At 49.8% G+C, this 23,477-nt stretch overlaps 2 protein-coding genes across 3 annotated transcripts in view; one reads left to right on the forward strand and one right to left on the reverse strand.

Annotated features, from left to right (window-relative positions):
- Positions 1–2,106, reverse strand: part of gpalpp1 (GPALPP motifs containing 1) — a 6,405-nt gene extending 4,299 nt beyond the window's left edge. The window contains exons 1-4 of one of the 2 annotated variants that reach the window (XM_031816159.1): positions 1,916–2,106; positions 1,575–1,731; positions 1,325–1,453; positions 1–115 (exon numbers count right to left, since the gene is read on the reverse strand). The exon at positions 1–115 is cut by the window's left edge and continues 153 nt beyond it. In XM_031816159.1, the coding sequence (XP_031672019.1) occupies positions 1–115; positions 1,325–1,453; positions 1,575–1,731; positions 1,916–2,000 (486 nt within the window). In that variant the 5' untranslated portion in view covers positions 2,001–2,106. Of the gene's footprint in view, positions 116–1,324; positions 1,454–1,574; positions 1,754–1,915 lie in introns of both variants that reach the window. The other variant, XM_031816160.1, reaches the window with a different exon arrangement.
- A 50-nt stretch (positions 2,107–2,156) lies between these two features.
- On the forward strand, positions 2,157–23,258 carry LOC116361852 (general transcription and DNA repair factor IIH helicase subunit XPB; the record flags this gene model as incomplete). The annotated part of the gene is made up of 7 exons (XM_031816158.1): positions 2,157–2,308; positions 5,585–5,787; positions 6,579–6,815; positions 9,516–9,565; positions 12,169–12,304; positions 12,729–12,905; positions 23,031–23,258. Coding segments are annotated over exons 1-7 (1,059 nt in total), but the record flags the coding sequence as incomplete, so codon positions are not given.
- Between the last annotated feature and the right edge of the window lie 219 nt (positions 23,259–23,477).

Raw genomic sequence — 23,477 nt, forward strand, 5'->3', positions numbered from 1 at the left:
GTAGCCCGGTGGCAGGGCTGGCAGAGGGAAATCATCCTCACCATCATCATCTTCATCATCATCAGATGCCGGTCTGTGAAATCCTGGGGGTAAGGCTGGGCCCAATACACCTGGCCTAGGGGAGGTCAATCAATCAATCAACTCAAACCAATAAATACATTTAGACACAAGCTATTTGAAAATGCATGACTGACAGCATTTAATATGTCTGTTTAAAGCAGGGAGAACTAGCTGACATATCATTTAATATGTCTGTTTAAAGCAGAGAACTAGCTGACATATCATTTAATATGTCTGTTTAAAGCAGAGAGAACTAGCTGACATATCATTGAATATGTCTGTTTAAAGTAGAGAGAACTAGCTGACATATCATTTAATATGTCTGTTTAAAGCAGGGAGAACTAGCTGACATATCATTTAATATGTCTGTTTAAAGCAGGGAGAACTAGCTGACATATCATTTAATATGTCTGTTTTAAGCAGAGAGAACTAGCTGACATATCATTTAATATGTCTGTTTAAAGCAGGGAGAACTAGCTGACATATCATTTAATATGTCTGTTTAAAGTAGCGAGAACTAGCTGACATATCATTTAATATGTCTGTTTTAAGCAGAGAGAACTAGCTGACATATCATTTAATATGTCTGTTTAAACCAGAGAGAACTAGCTGACATATCAATTAATATGTCTGTTTAAAGCAGAGAGAACTAGCTGACATATCATTGAATATGTCTGTTTAAAGTAGAGAGAACTAGCTGACATATCATTGAATATGTCTGTTTAAAGCAGAGAGAACTAGCTGACATATCATTGAATATGTCTGTTTAAAGCAGAGAGAACTAGCTGACATATCATTGAATATGTCTGTTTAAAGTAGAGAGAACTAGCTGACATATCATTGAATATGTCTGTTTAAAGCAGAGAGAACTAGCTGACATATCATTGAATATGTCTGTTTAAAGTAGAGAGAACTAGCTGACATATCATTGAATATGTCTGTTTAAAGCAGAGAACTAGTTGACATATCATTTAATATGTCTGTTTAAAGCAGAGAGAACTAGCTGACACATCATTTAATATGTCTGTTTAAAGTAGCGAGAACTAGCTGACATATCATTTAATATGTCTGTTTTAAGCAGAGAGAACTAGCTGACATATCATTTAATATGTCTGTTTAAAGCAGGGAGAACTAGCTGACATATCATTTAATATGTCTGTTTAAAGCAGGGAGAACTAGCTGACATATCATTTAATATGTCTGTTTAAAGCAGGGAGAACTATCTGTTTAAAGCAGAGAGAACTAGTTGTGTTGTCTTGGTTACCTCTCTGGTGAAGCCTGTGGCTTTGAGAACCCAGGAGGAAGAGCTGGTCCGAAGAAACCATCATCATCATCATCATCATCGTCATCCTCAAGCCTTCTACTCACCGCCTCTTCCACTCTGTGTTGTTTTCTACAGAATGATGCAGACAGTCCAGTTCAGGCATTTTACATGCGCGTTCCTTCAAAAACAATGAGGAAATAAACGTGTTTGATGTTAGTTTGAAATGTCGAAGTGATTGTAAATGTGTTACTCTGCGGTGGGTCCATCCTTGGTCGTCCCGCTACCGTGACCGTGTTTGCTGCTCGTCTTGCTTCGTCTCTTGATCACCTCCTCCTCTTGGCCAAATTCATCCTCCGAGCTGGAGAGCAACTCCGGTTTGTATCCGGGAGGCAGCGCAGGACCTGCAACTATTGGAGAAGACAGCACATCCTAGGTAGGAAAATACCAAAAACAGACACTAGCTTTTTTCGATTTAACAATACAGTATAAAGCAGAAAGATAACTAAGGCATGAATATGACAGCATAGTATCTGATGACACTAGTCATGGCCAAAAATCATGTGGATTTAAACCACTACTAACTTTACTCACATCCTTCCTCGTCATCAGATTCATCATTGCTGCTTTTTCTGAACGACGGTGGTAAGGCAGGTCCGATTAAATCATCGTCTGACATGATTACCGATTATTAATAAGCTATTTTTTTACAACAATAAACACCTCGACGAGAACGAAAAAAACGACACCGAAACCCGTATAATCTAATCTGACCTCTAACACCGGAAGTAAACAATATCGACATCCAATCAACAAGCGGAATTCATAGATCACATGATCATTTCCGCACAAGGAGGAAACCGAGTTGGTCGGGTCGCAGTTGCTTGTTGTTGTTTCTCACTTGTCGTTTAACATGGTTTGACGAAGCAAGTTGTTTTCGGGAACAAGCTGCTAATATCATGGGGAAGAAAGATAGGGGAGATCGGGGTGAGTATCTAGTTGTTCCCGGAAATTGAATGTTACTCCAGCTCATGTTGCGTATCAGTCGGTGTTGTGATGGCAATTATAACATGATGCTGAAGCATGGGAGACAGACATGCATTCTGTGTAACAGTACCGAACCATTGTACCTAGCTAATGCCTATAGTAGCTAGCAAGTACCTATAGCAGTAGTATAGTAGCTAGCAAGTACCTATAGCATAGTATAGTAGCTAGCAAGTACCTATAGTATAGCAATATTGTAGCTAGCAAGTACCTATAGCATAGTATAGTAGCTAGCAAGTACCTATAGCATAGTATAGCACTAGTATAGTAGCTAGCAAGTACCTATAGCATAGTATAGCAGTAGTATGGTAGTTAGCAGGTACCTATAGCAGCAGTATAGTAGCTAGCAAGTACCTATAGCATAGTATAGCAGTAGTATAGTAGCTAGCAAGTACCTATAGCATAGTATAGCAGTAGTATAGTAGCTAGCAAGTACCTGTAGCATAGTATAGCAGTAGTATAGTAGTTAGCAAGTACCTATAGCATAGCAGTAGTATAGTAGCTAGCAAGTACCTATAGTATAGCAATAGTATAGCAGTAGTATAGTAGCTAGCAAGTAACTATAGCAGTAGTATAGTAGCTAGCTAATACCTGTAGTAGTGGTAGTATAGTAGCAGGCTAGTACCTATAGTATAGCAGTAGTATAGTAGCTAGCTAATACCTGTAGTAGTAGTAGTAGTAGTAGTAGTACTATAGTAGCAGGCTAGTACCTATAGCATAGTATAGCAGTAGTATAGTAGATTTGATTTGATAGTAGTAGTAGTAGTAGTAGCTAGCAAGTGCCTGTAGTATAGTAGCTAGGAAAACAAACTAACTTCAAGATGCTGCAGACTGCCTTAGTCTGGAGACCCGACGTAGGGCAGACATGAGCGTTTGGATCAGGGACGTTCCCACTAACGACCTCTACAAAGCCAGAATGTTGAATATAATGACATCTGAATGTACTTTGCCATTTGTCTGTGCAGTGTTTTGTTTGTTTTACAGGTGAATGTGAGACAATATTTCCACAGGAAAGTAGAATGAAATCAACTTTTCAAAGTGCTGGTAGAGCATTCAGATGTCTGTCACCTGAAACATGAGGAACGTCCTCCTCAGCCTGAAGTGTCCCTGCTAGCGTAGTGTCCAACGTCCTCCTCAGCCTGAAGTGTCCCTGCTAGCGTAGTGTCAAACGTCCTCCTCAGCCTGAAGTGTCCCTGCCAGCGCAGTGTCAAACGTCCTCAGCCTGAAATGTCCCTGCCAGCGCAGTGTCAAACGTCCTGAGCCTGAAGTGTCCCTGCCAGCGCAGTGTCAAACGTCCTCCTCAGCCTGAAGTGTCCCTGCCAGCGCAGTGTCAAACGTCCTCCTCAGCCTGAAGTGTCCCTGCCAGCGTAGTGTCCCTGCCAGCGTAGTGTCCCTGCCAGCGTAGTGTCCCTGCCAGCGTAGTGTCCCCGCCAGCGTAGTGTCCCCGCCAGCGTAGTGCCAAACGTCCTCAGCCTGAAGTGTCCCCACCAGCGTAGTGTCAAATGTCCTCAGCCTGAAGTGTCCCTGCCAGCGTAGTGTCCCCGCCAGCGTAGTGCCAAACGTCCTCAGCCTGAAGTGTCCCCACCAGCGTAGTGTCAAATGTCCTCAGCCTGAAGTGTCCCTGCCAGTGTAGTGTCCCCGCCAGCGTAGTGCCAAATGTCCTCAGCCTGAAGTGTCCCCACCAGCGTAGTGTCAAATGTCCTCAGCCTGAAGTGTCCCTGCCAGCGTAGTGTCCCTGCCAGCGTAGTGTCCCTGCCAGCGTAGTGTCCCCTCCAGCATAGTGTCAAACGTCCTCCTCAGCCTGAAGTGTTTTACATGTCTCCAACTGGTATGATGCTTCAGGAGGCTGGTCAGGTGTTGCTAGTTAACAAGGCAGAGGCGGTCCTAAATTCGCCCAATCAGGAGGAAGTGGTAGTTGCTAAGCAAAGCAGCGTGACGTCCTTGACACAGAACCATGTAAGCACTGTCATTGTAAATGATAACAATGTGTTCTAAACTGACTTGCCTAGTTACATGAAGGTTACATAAAGGTTAAAGGTTACATAAAGGTTAAAGGTCACATAAAGGTCACATAAAGGTTACATAAAGGTTAAATTATAAATCATGTAATCACGAGCTCGGCATGTGTGCATCCATTGTCGTCTCGTGTCTTCAGGTTGATAGAAACCAGGACTTTGAAATTGTTGTTGTAATTCTACTTTCCTGTAGATGTGTTGCCTCCCGTTCCGAACACCAAAAGGGCCGACCGCGCAGACAACTGGAATATTCAAATATCATTTCATTCAACATCCTGACTTCCATAGGTTGAGAGAGCAAACTTCCCTGATCCAAATACTAATTTCTGCCTGAGTTAGAATTCAATGTCTCGTCAACAGGCTGTCAGCTGCCTGTGTCTGACAATAGCACTTTCTGAGAGTAGAAATCACTGTGATTTTAAACTTATTTTTAATGTTAGGGACCCTACAGTGAGAGCTGATTTCAGAACAATGTCATCTTCTATCAACGGTCTTTCTCTTTGGTGATGGATGTGTCTCACTGAGTTTCCCAGTTGTAAGACTCACGGCTCAGCCAATACCCTGCTTAATGACACCCTTCCTGTCTGTCTCTCTTCGTCCTTCCTTTCTGTCTCTCTTCCTCCTTCCTGTCTCTGCCTCTCTTCCTCCTTCCTGTCTCTGTCTCTCTTCCTCCTTCATGTCTCTCTCTCTTCCTCCTTCATGTCTCTCTCTCTTCCTCCTTCATGTCTCTCTCTCTTCCTCCTTCATGTCTCTCTCTCTTCCTCCTTCATGTCTCTCTCTCTTCCTCCTTCCTGTCTGTCTCTCTTCCTCCTTCCTGTCTCTCTCCCTCCCTTCTGTCCCTGTCTCTCTTTGTCCCTCCTGTCTCTGTCTCTCTTCCTCCCTCCTGTTTCTGTCTCTCTTCCTCCCTCCTGTCTCTATCTCTCTTCCTCCTTCCTGTCTGTCTCTCTCCCTCCCTCCTGTCCCTGTCTGCCTGTCTGTCTGTCTCTCTTTGTCCTTCCTGTCTCTGTCTCTCTTCCTCCCTCCTGTCTCTGTCTCTCTTTGTCCTTCCTGTCTCTGTCTCTCTTCCTCCCTCCTGTCTCTGTCTCTCTTTGTCCTTCCTGTCTCTGTCTCTCTTCCTCCCTCCTGTCTCTGTCTCTCTTCCTCCTTCCTGTCTCTGTCTCTCTTCCTCCCTCCTGTCTCTGTCTGTCTGTCTGTCTTCCTCCAGAGAGGAAGTCTTCTAAGAAGCGTGTGTATGACGAAGAGGAGTATGAGGAGGAGGCGATGGGCAGTGAGTCCCAGGAGACCATCCCTGCAGCGGCCGGTAAAACGGTGGATGAGTCGGCCATCAAGCTGGACGAGTACGGGGCTAAAGACTACCGGCTGCAGATGTTGCTGAAGAACGACCACGGATCACGACCTCTCTGGGTGGTGAGACTGACAGATTACGTTACCAGAACTCTGTTCCGACTGTCGTACCTGTGAACTCTGGTTCGACTGTCTCTCTCTCTGTCTCTCTCTCTGTCTCTCTCTCTCTCCTCTGTCTCTTTCTCTCTCTTTTTCTCTCTCTTTTCTCTCTCTGCCTCTCTCTCTGCCTCTCTCTCTGCCTCTCTCTCTGCCTCTCTCTCTCTTTTTCTCTCTCTCTCTTTTTCTCTCTCTCTCTTTTTCTCTCTCTCTTTTTCTCTCTCTCTCTTTTTCTCTCTCTCTTTTTCTCTCTCTCTTTTTCTCTCTCTGCCTCTCTCTCTCTTTTTTTCTCTCTCTTTTTTTCTCTCTCTCTTTTTTTCTCTCTCTCTTTTTTTCTCTCTCTTTTTTTTTTCTCTCTCTCTCTCTGTCTCTCTCTCTCTGTCTCTGTCTCTCTCTCTGTCTCTGTCTCTCTCTCTCTGTCTCTCTCTCTCTCTCTGTCTCTCTCTCTCTGTCTCTCTGTCTCTCTCTCTGTCTCTCTCTCTGTCTCTCTCTCTCTCTGTCTCTCTCTCTGTCTCTCTCTCTGTCTCTCTCTCTGTCTCTCTCTCTGTCTCTCTCTCTGTCTCTCTCTCTCTGTGTCTCTCTGTCTCTCTCTCTCTGTGTCTCTCTGTCTCTCTCTGTGTCTCTCTGTCTCTCTCTCTGTCTCTCTCTCTGTCTCTCTCTCTGTCTCTGTCTCTCTCTGTCTCTGTCTCTCTCTGTCTCTGTCTCTCTCTGTCTCTCTCTCTGTCTCTCTCTCTCACTCCTCCTCCCCGTCCCGACAGGCTCCAGATGGACACATCTTCCTGGAAGCCTTCTCTCCGGTATATAAGTATGCCCAGGACTTCCTGGTAGCCATAGCAGAGCCAGTGTGTCGTCCGGTCCACGTTCATGAGTACAAGCTGACAGCCTACTCCCTCTACGCTGCTGTGAGCGTCGGTCTACAGACCTCAGACATCGTGGAGTATCTCCAGAAACTCAGCAAGACATCTGTACCGGACGGCATCGTGCAGTTCATCAAGGTGAGTTAGGAGAGGAGGAGGAGGAGGAGGAGGTACAGGGAGGAGGAGGAGGTGGAGGAGGAGGTGGTACAGGGAGGAGGAGGAGGTACAGGGAGGAGGAGGAGGAGGTACAGGGAGGAGGAGGAGGTGGAGGAGGGGGTGGTACAGGGAGGAGGAGGTACAGGGAGGAGGAGGAGGTACAGGGAGGAGGAGGAGGTACAGGGAGGAGGAGGAGGTGGAGGAGGATGTGGTACAGGGAGGAGGAGGAGGTGGTACAGGGAGGAGGTGGTACAGGGAGGAGGAGGAGGTGGAGGAGGAGGTGGTACAGGGAGGAGGAGGAGGAGGTGGTACAGGGAGGAGGAGGAGGAGGTACAGGGAGGAGGAGGAGGAGGAGGTACAGGGAGGAGGAGGAGGAGGAGGTACAGGGAGGAGGAGGAGGTGGTGGTACAGGGAGGAGGAGGAGGAGGAGGGTGGTACAGGGAGGAGGAGGAGGTGGTACAGGGAGGAGGAGGTGGTGGTACAGGGAGGAGGAGGAGGAGGAGGTGGTACAGGGAGGAGGAGGTGTGGTGGTACAGGGAGGAGGAGGAGGTGGTGGTACAGGGAGGAGGAGGAGGAGGAGGTGGTACAGGGAGGAGGAGGTGGTGGTACAGGGAGGAGGAGGAGGAGGTGGTGGTACAGGGAGGAGGAGGTGGAGGAGGAGGTGGTACAGGGAGGAGGAGTGGAGGAGGTGGTACAGGGAGGAGGAGGTGGTGGTACAGGGAGGAGGAGGAGGTGGTACAGGGAGGAGGAGGTGGTGGTACAGGAGGAGGAGGAGGAGGAGGTGGTACAGGGAGGAGGAGGTGGTGGTGGTACAGGGAGGAGGAGGAGGTGGTGGTACAGGGAGGAGGAGGAGGAGGAGGTGGTACAGGGAGGAGGAGGTGGTGGTACAGGGAGGAGGAGGAGGAGGTGGTGGTACAGGGAGGAGGAGGTGGAGGAGGAGGTGGTACAGGGAGGAGGAGGTGGAGGAGGTGGTACAGGGAGGAGGAGGAGGTGGTGGTACAGGGAGGAGGAGGTGGTGGTGGTACAGGGAGGAGGAGGTGGAGGAGGTGGTGGTACAGGGAGGAGGAGGAGGTGGAGGAGGAGGTGGTACAGGGAGGAGGAGGTGGAGGAGGTGGTACAGGGAGGAGGAGGAGGAGCAGGAGGTACAGGGGTCTGGGGCTGGGGGTGGTGGTACAGGGAGGAGGAGGTGGTACAGGGGTCTGAGGCTGGGGGTGGTGGTACAGGGAGGAGGAGGTGGTGGTACAGGGAGGAGGAGGAGGAGGTGGTGGTACAGGGGTCTGAGGCTGGGGGTGGTGGTACAGGGAGGAGGAGGAGGAGGTGGTACAGGGGTCTGAGGCTGGGGGTGGTGGAGGAGGAGGTGGTACAGGGAGGAGGAGGTGGAGGAGGTGGTACAGGGGTCTGAGGCTGGGGGTGGTGGTACAGGGAGGAGGAGGAGGTGTGGTACAGGGAGGAGGAGGAGGTGGTGGTACAGGGAGGAGGAGGAGGAGGTGGTACAGGGGTCTGAGGCTGGGGGTGGTGGTACGAGGAGGAGGTGGAGGAGGAGGTACAGGGGTCTGAGGCTGGGGGTGGTGGTACAGGGAGGAGGAGGTGGTACAGGGGTCTGAGGCTGGGGGTGGTGGTACAGGGAGGAGGAGGTGGTGGTACAGGGAGGAGGAGGAGGTGGTGGTACAGGGAGGAGGAGGAGGTGGTACAGGGGTCTGAGGCTGGGGGTGGTGGTACGAGGAGGAGGTGGAGGAGGAGGTACAGGGGTCTGAGGCTGGGGGTGGTGGTACAGGGAGGAGGAGGTGGTACAGGGAGGAGGAGGAGGTGGTACAGGGGTCTGAGGCTGGGGGTGGTGGTACAGGGAGGAGGAGGTGGAGGAGGAGGTACAGGGGTCTGAGGCTGGAGAAGGTGGTACAGGGAGGAGGAGGTGGTACAGGGAGGAGGAGGTGGTACAGGGAGGAGGAGGAGGTGGTACAGGGAGGAGGTGGAGGTGGTACAGGGAGGAGGTGGTGGTACAAGGAGGAGATGGTGGTACAGGGAGGAGGAGGAGGTGGTACAGGCTGGAGGAGGTGGTACAGGGAGGAGGAGGTGGTACAGGGAGGAGGAGGTGGTGGTACAGGCAGGAGGTGGTGGTACAGGCAGGAGGAGGTGGTACAGGGAGGAGGAGGGGGTGGTACAGGGAGGAGGTGGTGGTACAGGCAGGAGGAGGTGGTACAGGGAGGAGGTGGTACAGGGAGGAGGAGGTGGTGGTACAGGGAGGAGGTGGTGGTACAGGCAGGAGGTGGTGGTACAGGCAGGAGGAGGTGGTACAGGGAGGAGGAGGAGGAGTTGGTACAGGGAGGAGCAGGTGGAGGTGGTCTGTGGGGGGGTGTCTGTAGGGGGGGTGTCTGTAGGGGGGGGGTGTCTGTAGGGGGGGGGTGTCTGTAGGGGAGGCTGTCTGTAGGGGGGGTGTCTGTAGGGGGGGTGTCTGTAGGGGGGGTGTCTGTAGGGGGGGGGGGTCTGTAGGGGGGTGTCTGTAGGGGGGGGGGTCTGTAGGGGAGGCTGGTCTGTAGGGGAGGCTGTCTGTAGGGGGGCTGTCTGTAGGGGGGTGTCTGTAGGGGGGTGTCTGTAGGGGGGTGTCTGTAGGGGGTGTTTTCTATAAGGGGGGTCTGAGTGATGTCTGATGTCTATTGAAGCAGTCTGATGAATGTCCTCTTTCAGCTCTGCACTGTGAGCTACGGCAAGGTGAAGCTGGTGCTGAAACACAACCGGTAGGCATGACAACGCATTAATATATATTAAATCAAATCAAATGTATTTATATAGCCCTTCGTACATCAGCTGATATCTCAAAGTGCTGTACAGAAACCCAGCCTAAAACCCCAAACAGCAAGCAATGCAGGTGTATAAGCACGGTGGCTAGGAAAAACTCCCTAGAAAGGCCAATACCTAGGAAGAAACCTAGAGAGGAACCAGGCTATGTGGGGTGGCCAGTCCTCTTCTGGCTGTGCCGGGTGGAGATTATAACAGAACATGGCCAAGATGTTCAAATGTTCATAAATGATCAGCATGTTCGAATAATAAGAAGGCAGAACAGTTGAAACTGGAGCAGCAGCACGGCCAGGTGGACTGGGGACAGCAAGGAGTCATCATGTCAGGTAGTCCTGGGGCATGGTCCTAGGGCTCAGGTCAGTTGAAACTGGAGCAGCAGCACGGCCAGGTGGACTGGGGACAGCAAGGAGTCATCATGTCAGGTAGTCCTGGGGCATGGTCTTAGGGCTCAGGTCCTCCGAGAGAGAGAGAGAAAAAAGAGAGAATTAGAGAGAGCATATGTGGGGTGGCCAGTCCTCTTCTGGCTGTGCCGGGTGGAGATTAAAACAGAACATGGCCAAGATGTTCAAATGTTCATAAATGATCAGCATGTTCGAATAATAAGAAGGCAGAACAGTTGAAACTGGAGCAGCAGCACGGAGTCATCATGTCAGGTAATCCTGGGGCATGGTCCTAGGGCTCAGGTCCTCCGAGAGAGAGAAGGAGAGAATTAGAGAACGCACACTTAGATTCACACAGGACACCGAATAGGACAGGAGAAGTACTCCAGATATAACAAACTGACCCCAGCCCCCCGACACATAAACTACTGCAGCATAAATACTGGAGGCTGAGACAGGAGGGGTCAGGAGACACTGTGGCCCCATCCGAGGACACCCCCGGACAGGGCCAAACAAATATATATACACAACCGGTAGGCTGAGACAACACATTACTATATATATATATACACACAACCGGTAGGCTGAGACAACTCATTAATATATATATATACACAACCGGTAGGCTGAGACAACTCATTAATATATATATATACACACAACCGGTAGGCTGAGACAACTCATTACTATATATATACACAACCGGTAGGCTGAGACAACTCATTACTATATATATACACAACCGGTAGGCTGAGACAACTCATTACTATATATATATATACAACCGGTAGGCTGAGACAACACATTACTATATATATATACACAACCGGTAGGCTGAGACAACACATTACTATATATATATACACAACCGGTAGGCTGAGACAACACATTACTATATATATATACACAACCGGTAGGCTGAGACAACACATTACTATATATATACACACAACCGGTAGGCTGAGACAACTCATTACTATATATATACACAACCGGTAGGCTGAGACAACACATTACTATATATATATATATACACAACCGGTAGGCTGAGACAACACATTACTATATATATACACACAACCGGTAGGCTGAGACAACTCATTACTATATATATACACAACCGGTAGGCTGAGACAACTCATTACTATATATATACACAACCGGTAGGCTGAGACAACACATTACTATATATATATACACAACCGGTAGGCTGAGACAACTCATTACTATATATATATACAACCGGTAGGCTGAGACAACACATTACTATATATACACACAACCGGTAGGCTGAGACAACTCATTAATATATATACACACAACCGGTAGGCTGAGACAACTCATTACTATATATATACACAACCGGTAGGCTGAGACAACTCATTACTATATATATACACAACCGGTAGGCTGAGACAACTCATTAATATATATATATATATATATATACACAACCGGTAGGCTGAGACAACACATTACTATATATATACACAACCGGTAGGCTGAGACAACACATTACTATATATATACACACAACCGGTAGGCTGAGACAACTCATTAATATATATATATATATACAACCGGTAGGCTGAGACAACACATTACTATATATATACACAACCGGTAGGCTGAGACAACACATTACTATATATATATACACAACCGGTAGGCTGAGACAACACATTACTATATATATACACACAACCGGTAGGCTGAGACAACACATTAATATATATATATATACAACCGGTAGGCTGAGACAACACATTACTATATATATACACAACCGGTAGGCTGAGACAACACATTACTATATATATACACAACCGGTAGGCTGAGACAACACATTAATATATATATATATATATATTCACCGCTCTGCATACATACATACATTTATCAACGCTGTGTGTGTGTGTGTGTGTGTGTGTGTGTGTGTGTGTGTGTGTCTGTCTGTCTGTCTGTGTGTGTGTGTGTGTGTGTGTGTGTCTGTCTGTCCCTCTCTGTCTCTGTCTGTCTGTGTGTCTGTCTGTGTGTCTGTCTGTGTGTGTGTGTGTCTGTCTTTGTGTCTCTGTCTGTCTGTGTGTGTCTGTCTTTGTGTCTCTGTCTGTCTGTGTGTGTCTGTCTCTCTGTCTCTGTGTGTGTGTGTGTGTGTGTGTCAGGTACTTTGTGGAGAGTGCGTTCCCAGAGGTGATCCAGCGTCTTCTTCAGGACAGTGTGATCAGAGATTGTCGTCTCCGAACCGCAGAGGGAACAGACACCGAGCTCATCACTGAGGTCGTACACAGCAAGTCAGCGGTACGAACAGCTAACACACACACACACACACACCGACACACACAGACACAGACACACACACACACACACACACCGACACACACACACACACACAGACACACACACACACAGACAGACAGACACCGAGCTCATCACTGAGGTCTTACACAGCAAGTCAGCGGTACGAACAGCTAACACACACACACACACACACCGACACACACACACACACACACACCGACACACACACACACACACACACACACAGACAGACAGGCACCGAGCTCATCACTGAGGTCTTACACAGCAAGTCAGCGGTACGAACAGCTAACACACACCGACAAAAACACACACACACCAACACAAACACACACACACACACCAACACAAACACACACACGCGTATGTTAAAGCCTGTACTGATGTAACCTCCAACCCCTTCCAGATCTCTAAGTCCCTCCAGGACAACGGAGCAGGGGCCTCCACGTCAGCAGGGGCCCCTGAGGGCCAGACGCCAGGAGCCACCCAGGTACCAGAGGACATATTCAGCTACTATGAACAGATGGACAAGGAGGAAGAGGAGGAGGAGGAGACGCAGACCGTGTCCTTCGAGATCCGACAGGTTTGGTTGTGTGACTTGGAAGCCGTGTTGGGCCCTGTGGCCCCTTAATGAATTGTGGTCCCTGTGGCCCCATTATGAATTGTGGGCCCTGTGGCCCCTTAATGAATTGTGGGCCCTGTGGCCCCTTAATGAATTGTGGCCCTTAATGAATTGTGGGCCCTGTGGCCCCTTAATGAATTGTGGGCCCTGTGGCCCCTTAATGAATTGTGGTCTCTGTGGCCCCTTAATGAGTTGTGGGCCCTGTGGCCCCTTAATGAATTGTGGGCCCTGTCGCCCCATTAGGAATTGTGGTCTCTGTGGCCCCTTAATGAATTGTGGTTTCTGTGGCCCCTTAATGAGTTGTGGTCTCTGTGGCCCCTTAATGAATTGTGGTCTCTGTGGCCCCTTAATGAATTGTGGTCTCTGTGGCCCCTTAATGAATTGTGGTCTCTGTGGCCCAATTATGAACTGTGGGCCCTGTGGCCCCTTAATGAATTGTGGGCCATGTGGCCCCTTAATGAATTGTGGTGTCTGTGGCCCCTTAATGAATTGTGGTCTCTGTGGCCCCTTAATGAATTGTGGTCTCTGTGGCCCCTTAATGAATTGTGGGCCCTGTGGCCCCTTAATGAGTTGTGGGCCCTGTGGCCCCTGAATGAATTGTGAGCCCTGTGGCCCCTTAATGAATTGTGGGCCCTGTGGCCCCTTAATGAATTATGCGCCCTGTTACCCCTTAATGAATTGTGGGCCCTGTGGACCCTTAATGAATTGTGAGCCCTGTGGCCCCTTAATGAATTGTGGGCCCTGTGGCCCCTTAATGAATTGTGGGCCCTGTTACCCCTTAATGAATTGTGGGCCCTGTGGACCCTAGATGAATTGTGGTCCCTGTGGCCCGTTAATGAATTGTGGGCCCTGTCGCCCCATTAGGAATTGTGGTCTCTGTGGCCCCTTAATGAATTGTGGGCCCTGTGGCCCCTTAATGAATTGTGGTTTCTGTGGCCCCTTAATGAGTTGTGGTCTCTGTGGCCCCTTAATGAATTGTGGTCTCTGTGGCCCCTTAATGAATTGTGGTCTCTGTGGCCCAATTATGAACTGTGGGCCCTGTGGCCCCTTAATGAATTGTGGGCTGTGGCCCCATTATGAATTTTGGGCTGTGGCCCCTTAATGAATTGTGGTGTCTGTGGCCCCTTAATGAATTGTGGGCCCTGTTTCCCCTTAATGAATTGTGGGCCCTGTGGCCCCTTAATGAATTGTGGTGTCTGTGGCCCCTTAATGAATTGTGGGCCCTGTCGCCCCATTAGGAATTGTGGTCTCTGTGGCCCCTTAATGAATTGTGGGCCCTGTGGACCCTTAATGAATTGTGGGCTGTGGCCCCATTATGAATTTTGGGCTGTGGCCCCTTAATGAATTGTGGTCCCTGTTTCCCCTTAATCAATTGTGGGCCCTGTGGCCCCGTAATGAATTGTGTTCTCTGTGGCCCCTTAATGAATTGTGGTCTCTGTGGCCCCTTAATGAATTGTGGTCTCTGTGGCCCCTCAATGAATTGTGGTCTCTGTGGCCCCTTAATGAATTGTGGTCTCTGTGGCCCCTTAATGAATTGTGGTCTCTGTGGCCCAATTATGAACTGTGGGCCCTGTGGCCCGTTAATGAATTGTGGGTTGTGGCCCCATTATGAATTTTGGGCTGTGGCCCCTTAATGAATTGTGGTCCCTGTTTCCCCTTAATGAATTGTGGGCCCTGTGGCCCCTTAATGAATTGTGGGCCCTGTGGCCCCATTATGAATTGTGGGCCCTGTGGACCCTTAATGAATTGTGGGCTGTGGCCCCATTATGAATTTTGGGCTGTGGCCCCTTCATGAATTGTGGGCCCTGTTTCCCCTTAATGAATTGTGGGCCCTGTGGCCCCTTAATGAATTGTGGGCCCTGTGGCCCCTTAATGAATTGTGGTCTCTGTGGCCCCTTAATGAATTGTGGGCCCTGTGGCCCCATTAGGAATTGTTGTCTCTGTGGCCCCTTAATGAATTGTGGGCCCTGTGGCCCCTTAATGAATTGTGGTCTCTGTGGCCCCTTAATGAATTGTGGTCTCTGTGGCCCCTTAATGAATTGTGGTCTCTGTGGCCCCTTAATGAATTGTGGTCTCTGTGGCCCCATTATGAATTTTGGGCTGTGGCCCCTTAATGAATTGTGGTCCCTGTTTCCCCTTAATCAATTGTGGGCCCTGTGGCCCCGTAATGAATTGTGTTCTCTGTGGCCCCTTAATGAATTGTGGTCTCTGTGGCCCCTTAATGAATTGTGGTCTCTGTGGCCCCTTAATGAATTGTGGTCTCTGTGGCCCCTTAATGAATTGTGGTCTCTGTGGCCCCTTAAGGAATTGTGGTCTCTGTGGCCCAATTATGAATTGTGGGCCCTGTGGCCCCTTAATGAATTGTGGGCCCTGTTTCCCCTTAATGAATTGTGGGCCCTGTGGCCCCTTAATGAATTGTGGGTACTGTTTCCACTCAATGAATTGTGGGCCCTGTGGCCCCTTAATGAGTTGTAGGCTGTGGCCCCTTAATGAATTGTGGTCTCTGTGGACCCTTAATGAATTGTGGTCTCTGTGGCCCCTTAATGAATTGTGGGCTGTGGCCCCATTATGAATTTTGGGCTGTGGCCCCTTAATGAATTGTGGTCCCTGTTTCCCCTTAATGAATTGTGGGCCCTGTGGCCCCTTAATGAATTGTGGGCCCTGTGGCCCCTTAATTAATTGTGTTCTCTGTGGCCCCTTAATGAATTGTGGTCTCTGTGGCCCCTTAATTAATTGTGTTCTCTGTGGCCCCTTAATGAATTGTGGGCCCTGTGGCCCCTTAATGAATTGTGGGCCCTGTGGCCCCTTAATGAATTGTGGGCCCTGTGGCCCCTTAATGAATTGTGGTGTCTGTGGCCCCTTAATGAATTGTGGTGTCTGTGGCCCCTTAATGAATTGTGGTGTCTGTGGCCCCTTAATGAATTGTGGGCCCTGTCGCCCCATTAGGAATTGTGGTCTCTGTGGCCCCTTAATGAATTGTGTTCTCTGTGGCCCCTTAATGAATTGTGGTCTCTGTGGACCCTTAATGAATTGTGGTCTCTGTGGCCCCTTAATGAATTGTGGTCTCTGTGGCCCCTTAATGAATTGTGGTCTCTGTGGCCCCTTAATGAATTGTGGTCTCTGTGGCCCCTTAATGAATTGTGGTCTCTGTGGCCCCTTAATGAATTGTGGTCTCTGTGGCCCAATTATGAACTGTGGGCCCTGTGGCCCGTTAATGAATTGTGGTCCCTGTTTCCCCTTAATGAATTGTGGGCCCTGTGGCCCCTTAATGAATTGTGGGCCCTGTGGCCCCTTAATGAATTGTGGTGTCTGTGGCCCCTTAATGAATTGTGGTGTCTGTGGCCCCTTAATGAATTGTGGGCCCTGTCGCCCCATTAGGAATTGTGGTCTCTGTGGCCCCTTAATGAATTGTGTTCTCTGTGGCCCCTTAATGAATTGTGGTCTCTGTGGACCCTTAATGAATTGTGGGCCCTGTGGCCCCTTAATGAATTGTGGTCTCTGTGGCCCCTTAATGAATTGTGGTCTCTGTGGCCCCTTAATGAATTGTGGTCTCTGTGGCCCCTTAATGAATTGTGGTCTCTGTGGCCCAATTATGAACTGTGGGCCCTGTGGCCCGTTAATGAATTGTGGGCTGTGGCCCCATTATGAATTTTGGGCTGTGGCCCCTTAATGAATTGTGGTCCCTGTTTCCCCTTAATCAATTGTGGGCCCTGTGGCCCCGTAATGAATTGTGTTCTCTGTGGCCCCTTAATGAATTGTGGTCTCTGTGGCCCCTTAATGAATTGTGGGCCCTGTGTCCCCTTAATGAATTGTGGGCCCGGTTTCCCCTTAATGAATTGTTGGCCCTGTGGCCCCTTAATGAATTGTGGGTACTGTTTCCACTCAATGAATTGTGGGCCCTGTGGCCCCTTAATGAGTTGTAGGCTGTGGCCCCTTAATGAATTGTGGTCTCTGTGGACCCTTAATGAATTGTGGGCCCTGTGGCCCAATTATGAATTGTGGGTTGTGGCCCCATTATGAATTGTGGTCTGTGGCCCCTTAATGAATTTTGGTCCCTGTTTCCCCTTAATGAATTGTGGGCCCTGTGGCCCCTTAATGAATTGTGGGCCCTGTGGCCCCTTAATGAATTGTGGGCCCTGTGGCCCCTTAATGAATTTTGGTCTGTGGCCCCTTAATGAATTGTGGTGTCTGTTTCCCCTTAATGAATTGTGGGCCCTGTGGCCCCTTAATGAATTGTGGGCCCTGTGGCCCCTTAATGAAGTGTGGGCCCTGTGGCCCCTTAATGAAGTGTGGTCTCTGTGGCCCCTTAATGAATTGTGGTCTCTGTGGACCCTTAATGAATTCTGGTCTCTGTGGCCCCATTATGAATTGTGGGCCCTGTGGACCCTTAATGAATTGTGGGCTGTGGCCCCATTATGAATTTTGGGCTGTGGCCCCTTAATGAATTGTGGTCCCTGTTTCCCCTTAATGAATTGTGGGCCCTGTGGCCCCTTAATGAATTGTGGGCCCTGTGGCCCCTTAATGAATTGTGGGCCCTGTGGCCCCTTAATGAATTGTGGTGTCTGTGGCCCCTTTAGGAATTGTGGTCTCTGTGGCCCCTTAATGAATTGTGGGCCCTGTGGCCCCTTAATGAAGTGTGGGCCCTGTGGCCCCTTAATGAAGTGTGGTCTCTGTGGCCCCTTAATGAATTGTGGTCTCTGTGGACCCTTAATGAATTGTGGTCTCTGTGGCCCCATTATGAATTGTGGGCCCTGTGGACCCTTAATGAATTGTGGGCTGTGGCCCCATTATGAATTTTGGGCTGTGGCCCCTTAATGAATTGTGGTCCCTGTTTCCCCTTAATGAATTGTGGGCCCTGTGGCCCCTTAATGAATTGTGGGCCCTGTGGCCCCTTAATGAATTGTGGGCCCTGTGGCCCCTTAATGAATTGTGGTCTCTGTGGCCCCTTAATGAATTATGGGCCCTGTGTCCCCTTAATGAAGTGTGGGCCCTGTGGCCCCTTAATGAAGTGTGGTCTCTGTGGCCCCTTAATGAATTGTGGTCTCTGTGGACCCTTAATGAATTGTGGGCCCTGTGGCCCAATTAAGAACTGTGGGCCCTGTGGCCCCTTAATGAATTGTGGGCTGTGGCCCCATGATGCATTTTGGGCTGTGGCCCCTTAATGAATTGTGGTCCCTGTTTCCCCTTAATGAATTGTGGGCCCTGTGGCCCCTTAATGAATTGTGGGCCCTGTTTCCCCTTAATGAAGTGTGGGCCCTGTGGCCCCTTAATGAATTGTGGTCTCTGTGGACCCTTAATGAATTGTGGTCTCTGTGGACCCTTAATGAATTGTGGGCCCTGTGGCCCAATTATGAACTGTGGGCCCTGTGGCCCCTTAATGAATTTTGGGCTGTGGCCCCATTATGAATTTTGGGTTTTGGCCCCTTAATGAATTGTGGGCCCTGTGGCCCCTTAATGAATTGTGGGCCCTGTTTCCACTCAATGAATTGTGAGCCCTGTTTCCCCTTAATGAATTGTGGTCCCTGTTTCCCCTTAATGAATTGTGGGCCCTGTGGCCCCTTAATGAATTGTGGGCCCTGTGGCCCCTTAATGAATTGTGGGCCCTGTTTCCACTCAATGAATTGTGAGCCCTGTTTCCCCTTAATGAATTGTGGGTCCTGTTTCCCCTTAATGAATTGTGGTCCCTGTGGTCCCTTAATGAGTTGTAGGCTGTGGCCCCTTAATGAGTTGTGGGCCCTGTGGCCCCTTAATGAGTTGTAGGCTGTGGCCCCTTAATGAGTTGTAGGCTGTGGCCCCTTAATGAATTGTGGTCTCTGTGGCCCCTTAATGAATTGTGGTCTCTGTGGCCCCTTAATGAATTGTGGTCTCTGTGGCCCCTTAATGAATTGTGGTCTCTGTGGCCCCTTAATGAATTGTGGTCTCTGTGGCCCAATTATGAACTGTGGGCCCTGTGGCCCGTTAATGAATTGTGGGCTGTGGCCCCATTATGAATTTTGGGCTGTGGCCCCTTAATGAATTGTGGTCCCTGTTTCCCCTTAATCAATTGTGGGCCCTGTGGCCCCGTAATGAATTGTGTTCTCTGTGGCCCCTTAATGAATTGTGGTCTCTGTGGCCCCTTAATGAATTGTGGGCCCTGTGTCCCCTTAATGAATTGTGGGCCCGGTTTCCCCTTAATGAATTGTTGGCCCTGTGGCCCCTTAATGAATTGTGGGTACTGTTTCCACTCAATGAATTGTGGGCCCTGTGGCCCCTTAATGAGTTGTAGGCTGTGGCCCCTTAATGAATTGTGGTCTCTGTGGACCCTTAATGAATTGTGGTCTCTGTGGACCCTTAATGAATTGTGGGCCCTGTGGCCCAATTATGAATTGTGGGTTGTGGCCCCATTATGAATTTGGTCTGTGGCCCCTTAATGAATTGTGGTCCCTGTTTCCCCTTAATGAATTGTGGGCCCTGTGGCCCCTTAATGAACTGTGGGCCCTGTGGCCCCTTAATGAATTGTGGGCCCTGTGGCCCCTTAATGAATTTTGGTCTGTGGCCCCTTAATGAATTGTGGTCCCTGTTTCCCCTTAATGAATTGTGGGCCCTGTGGCCCCTTAATGAATTGTGGGCCCTGTGGCCCCTTAATGAAGTGTGGGCCCTGTGGCCCCTTAATGAAGTGTGGTCTCTGTGGCCCCTTAATGAATTGTGGTCTCTGTGGACCCTTAATGAATTGTGGTCTCTGTGGCCCCATTATGAATTGTGGGCCCTGTGGACCCTTAATGAATTGTGGGCTGTGGCCCCATTATGAATTTTGGGCTGTGGCCCCTTAATGAATTGTGGTCCCTGTTTCCCCTTAATGAATTGTGGGCCCTGTGGCCCCTTAATGAATTGTGGGCCCTGTGGCCCCTTAATGAATTGTGGGCCCTGTGGCCCCTTAATGAATTGTGGTGTCTGTGGCCCCTTTAGGAATTGTGGTCTCTGTGGCCCCTTAATGAAGTGTGGGCCCTGTGGCCCCTTAATGAAGTGTGGGCCCTGTGGCCCCTTAATGAAGTGTGGTCTCTGTGGCCCCTTAATGAATTGTGGTCTCTGTGGACCCTTAATGAATTGTGGTCTCTGTGGCCCCATTATGAATTGTGGGCCCTGTGGACCCTTAATGAATTGTGGGCTGTGGCCCCATTATGAATTTTGGGCTGTGGCCCCTTAATGAATTGTGGTCCCTGTTTCCCCTTAATGAATTGTGGGCCCTGTGGCCCCTTAATGAATTGTGGGCCCTGTGGCCCCTTAATGAATTGTGGGCCCTGTGGCCCCTTAATGAATTGTGGTCTCTGTGGCCCCTTAATGAATTATGGGCCCTGTGTCCCCTTAATGAAGTGTGGGCCCTGTGGCCCCTTAATGAAGTGTGGTCTCTGTGGCCCCTTAATGAAGTGTGGTCTCTGTGGCCCCTTAATGAATTGTGGTCTCTGTGGACCCTTAATGAATTGTGGGCCCTGTGGCCCAATTATGAACTGTGGGCCCTGTGGCCCCTTAATGAATTGTGGGCTGTGGCCCCATTATGCATTTTGGGCTGTGGCCCCTTAATGAATTGTGGTCCCTGTTTCCCCTTAATGAATTGTGGGCCCTGTGGCCCCTTAATGAATTGTGGGCCCTGTTGCCCCTTAATGAAGTGTGGGCCCTGTGGCCCCTTAATGAAGTGTGGTCTCTGTGGCCCCTTAATGAATTGTGGTCTCTGTGGACCCTTAATGAATTGTGGTCTCTGTGGACCCTTAATGAATTGTGGGCCCTGTGGCCCAATTATGAACTGTGGGCCCTGTGGCCCCTTAATGAATTTTGGGCTGTGGCCCCATTATGAATTTTGGGCTGTGGCCCCTTAATGAATTGTGGGCCCTGTGGCCCCTTAATGAATTGTGGGCCCTGTTTCCACTCAATGAATTGTGAGCCCTGTTTCCCCTTAATGAATTGTGGGTCCTGTTTCCCCTTAATGAATTGTGGTCCCTGTGGCCCCTTAATGAGTTGTAGGCTGTGGCCCCTTAATGAGTTGTGGGCCCTGTGGCCCCTTAATGAGTTGTAGGCTGTGGCCCCTTAATGAGTTGTAGGCTGTGGCCCCTTAATGAATTGTGGTCTCTGTGGCCCCTTAATGAATTGTGGTCTCTGTGGCCCCTTAATGAATTGTGGTCTCTGTGGCCCCTTAATGAATTGTGGTCTCTGTGGCCCAATAATGAACTGTGGGCCCTGTGGCCCGTTAATGAATTGTGGGCTGTGGCCCCATTATGAATTTTGGGCTGTGGCCCCTTAATGAATTGTGGGCCCTGTTTCCCCTTAATCAATTGTGGGCCCTGTGGCCCCGTAATGAATTGTGTTCTCTGTGGCCCCTTAATGAATTGTGGTCTCTGTGGCCCCTTAATGAATTGTGGGCCCTGTGTCCCCTTAATGAATTGTGGGCCCGGTTTCCCCTTAATGAATTGTTGGCCCTGTGGCCCCTTAATGAATTGTGGGTACTGTTTCCACTCAATGAATTGTGGGCCCTGTGGCCCCTTAATGAGTTGTAGGCTGTGGCCCCTTAATGAATTGTGGTCTCTGTGGACCCTTAATGAATTGTGGTCTCTGTGGACCCTTAATGAATTGTGGGCCCTGTGGCCCAATTATGAATTGTGGGTTGTGGCCCCATTATGAATTTTGGTCTGTGGCCCCTTAATGAATTGTGGTCCCTGTTTCCCCTTAATGAATTGTGGGCCCTGTGGCCCCTTAATGAATTGTGGGCCCTGTGGCCCCTTAATGAATTGTGGGCCCTGTGGCCCCTTAATGAATTGTGGTGTCTGTGGCCCCTTTAGGAATTGTGGTCTCTGTGGCCCCTTAATGAATTGTGGGCCCTGTGGCCCCTTAATGAAGTGTGGGCCCTGTGGCCCCTTAATGAAGTGTGGTCTCTGTGGCCCCTTAATGAATTGTGGTCTCTGTGGACCCTTAATGAATTGTGGTCTCTGTGGCCCCATTATGAATTGTGGGCCCTGTGGACCCTTAATGAATTGTGGGCTGTGGCCCCATTATGAATTTTGGGCTGTGGCCCCTTAATGAATTGTGGTCCCTGTTTCCCCTTAATGAATTGTGGGCCCTGTGGCCCCTTAATGAATTGTGGGCCCTGTGGCCCCTTAATGAATTGTGGGCCCTGTGGCCCCTTAATGAATTGTGGTCTCTGTGGCCCCTTAATGAATTGTGGTCCCTGTGGCCCAATTATGAACTGTGGGCCCTGTGGCCCCTTAATGAATTGTGGGCTGTGGCCCCATTATGCATTTTGGGCTGTGGCCCCTTAATGAATTGTGGTCCCTGTTTCCCCTTAATGAATTGTGGGCCCTGTGGCCCCTTAATGAATTGTGGGCCCTGTTGCCCCTTAATGAAGTGTGGGCCCTGTGGCCCCTTAATGAAGTGTGGTCTCTGTGGCCCCTTAATGAATTGTGGTCTCTGTGGACCCTTAATGAATTGTGGTCTCTGTGGACCCTTAATGAATTGTGGGCCCTGTGGCCCAATTATGAACTGTGGGCCCTGTGGCCCCTTAATGAATTTTGGGCTGTGGCCCCATTATGAATTTTGGGCTGTGGCCCCTTAATGAATTGTGGGCCCTGTGGCCCCTTAATGAATTGTGGGCCCTGTTTCCACTCAATGAATTGTGAGCCCTGTTTCCCCTTAATGAATTGTGGGTCCTGTTTCCCCTTAATGAATTGTGGTCCCTGTGGCCCCTTAATGAGTTGTAGGCTGTGGCCCCTTAATGAGTTGTGGGCCCTGTGGCCCCTTAATGAGTTGTAGGCTGTGGCCCCTTAATGAGTTGTAGGCTGTGGCCCCTTAATGAGTTGTGTGGCCCCTTAATGAGTTGTAGGCTGTGGCCCCTTAATGAGTTGTGGGCCCTGTGGCCCCTTAATGAGTTGTGGGCCCTGTGGCCCCTTAATGAGTTGTGGTCTACCATTAAAATGCCCCCCTCTGACAACGGCTTCATAACGTGTTCATGTCAACCTTTAAAGTCTAACTCCACTATTTACAGTCTGCCATCTCTCCTTATTCACTGTTGTCCCCTTACACACACGCGCTCTCACGTCTCCTCGAATCCTCCCTTCCCTCCAGGAGATGATTGAAGAGCTTCAGAAGAGGTGTATTAATATGGAATATCCTCTACTGGCGGAGTACGACTTCCGCAACGACACGGTGAACCCTGACATCAACATGGACCTGAAGGCCACCGCTGTACTCAGGCCTTACCAGGAGAAGAGCCTCCGCAAGATGTTTGGTAACGGCCGAGCCCGCTCGGGAGTCATCGTACTACCTTGTGGTAAGAGGGAGGGGGAGAGAGGGAGGGGGAGAGAGGGAGGGGGAGAGAGGGAGGGGGAGAGAGGGAGGGAGGGAGGGAGGGAGGGAGGGGGAGAGAGAGGGATGGGAGAGAGGGATGGGGAGAGAGGGAGGGGGAGGGGGGGGAGAGAGAGAGAGAGAGAGAGAGAGAGAGAGAGGGGTGGAGGAGAGAGAGAGGGATGGGGGAGGGAGAGGGAGGGAGGGATGGGGAGAGAGAGAGAGAGG

The sequence above is a fragment of the Oncorhynchus kisutch genome, unplaced genomic scaffold, assembly GCF_002021735.2.
Source record: "Oncorhynchus kisutch isolate 150728-3 unplaced genomic scaffold, Okis_V2 scaffold753, whole genome shotgun sequence".
Lineage (NCBI taxonomy): Eukaryota > Metazoa > Chordata > Actinopteri > Salmoniformes > Salmonidae > Oncorhynchus > Oncorhynchus kisutch.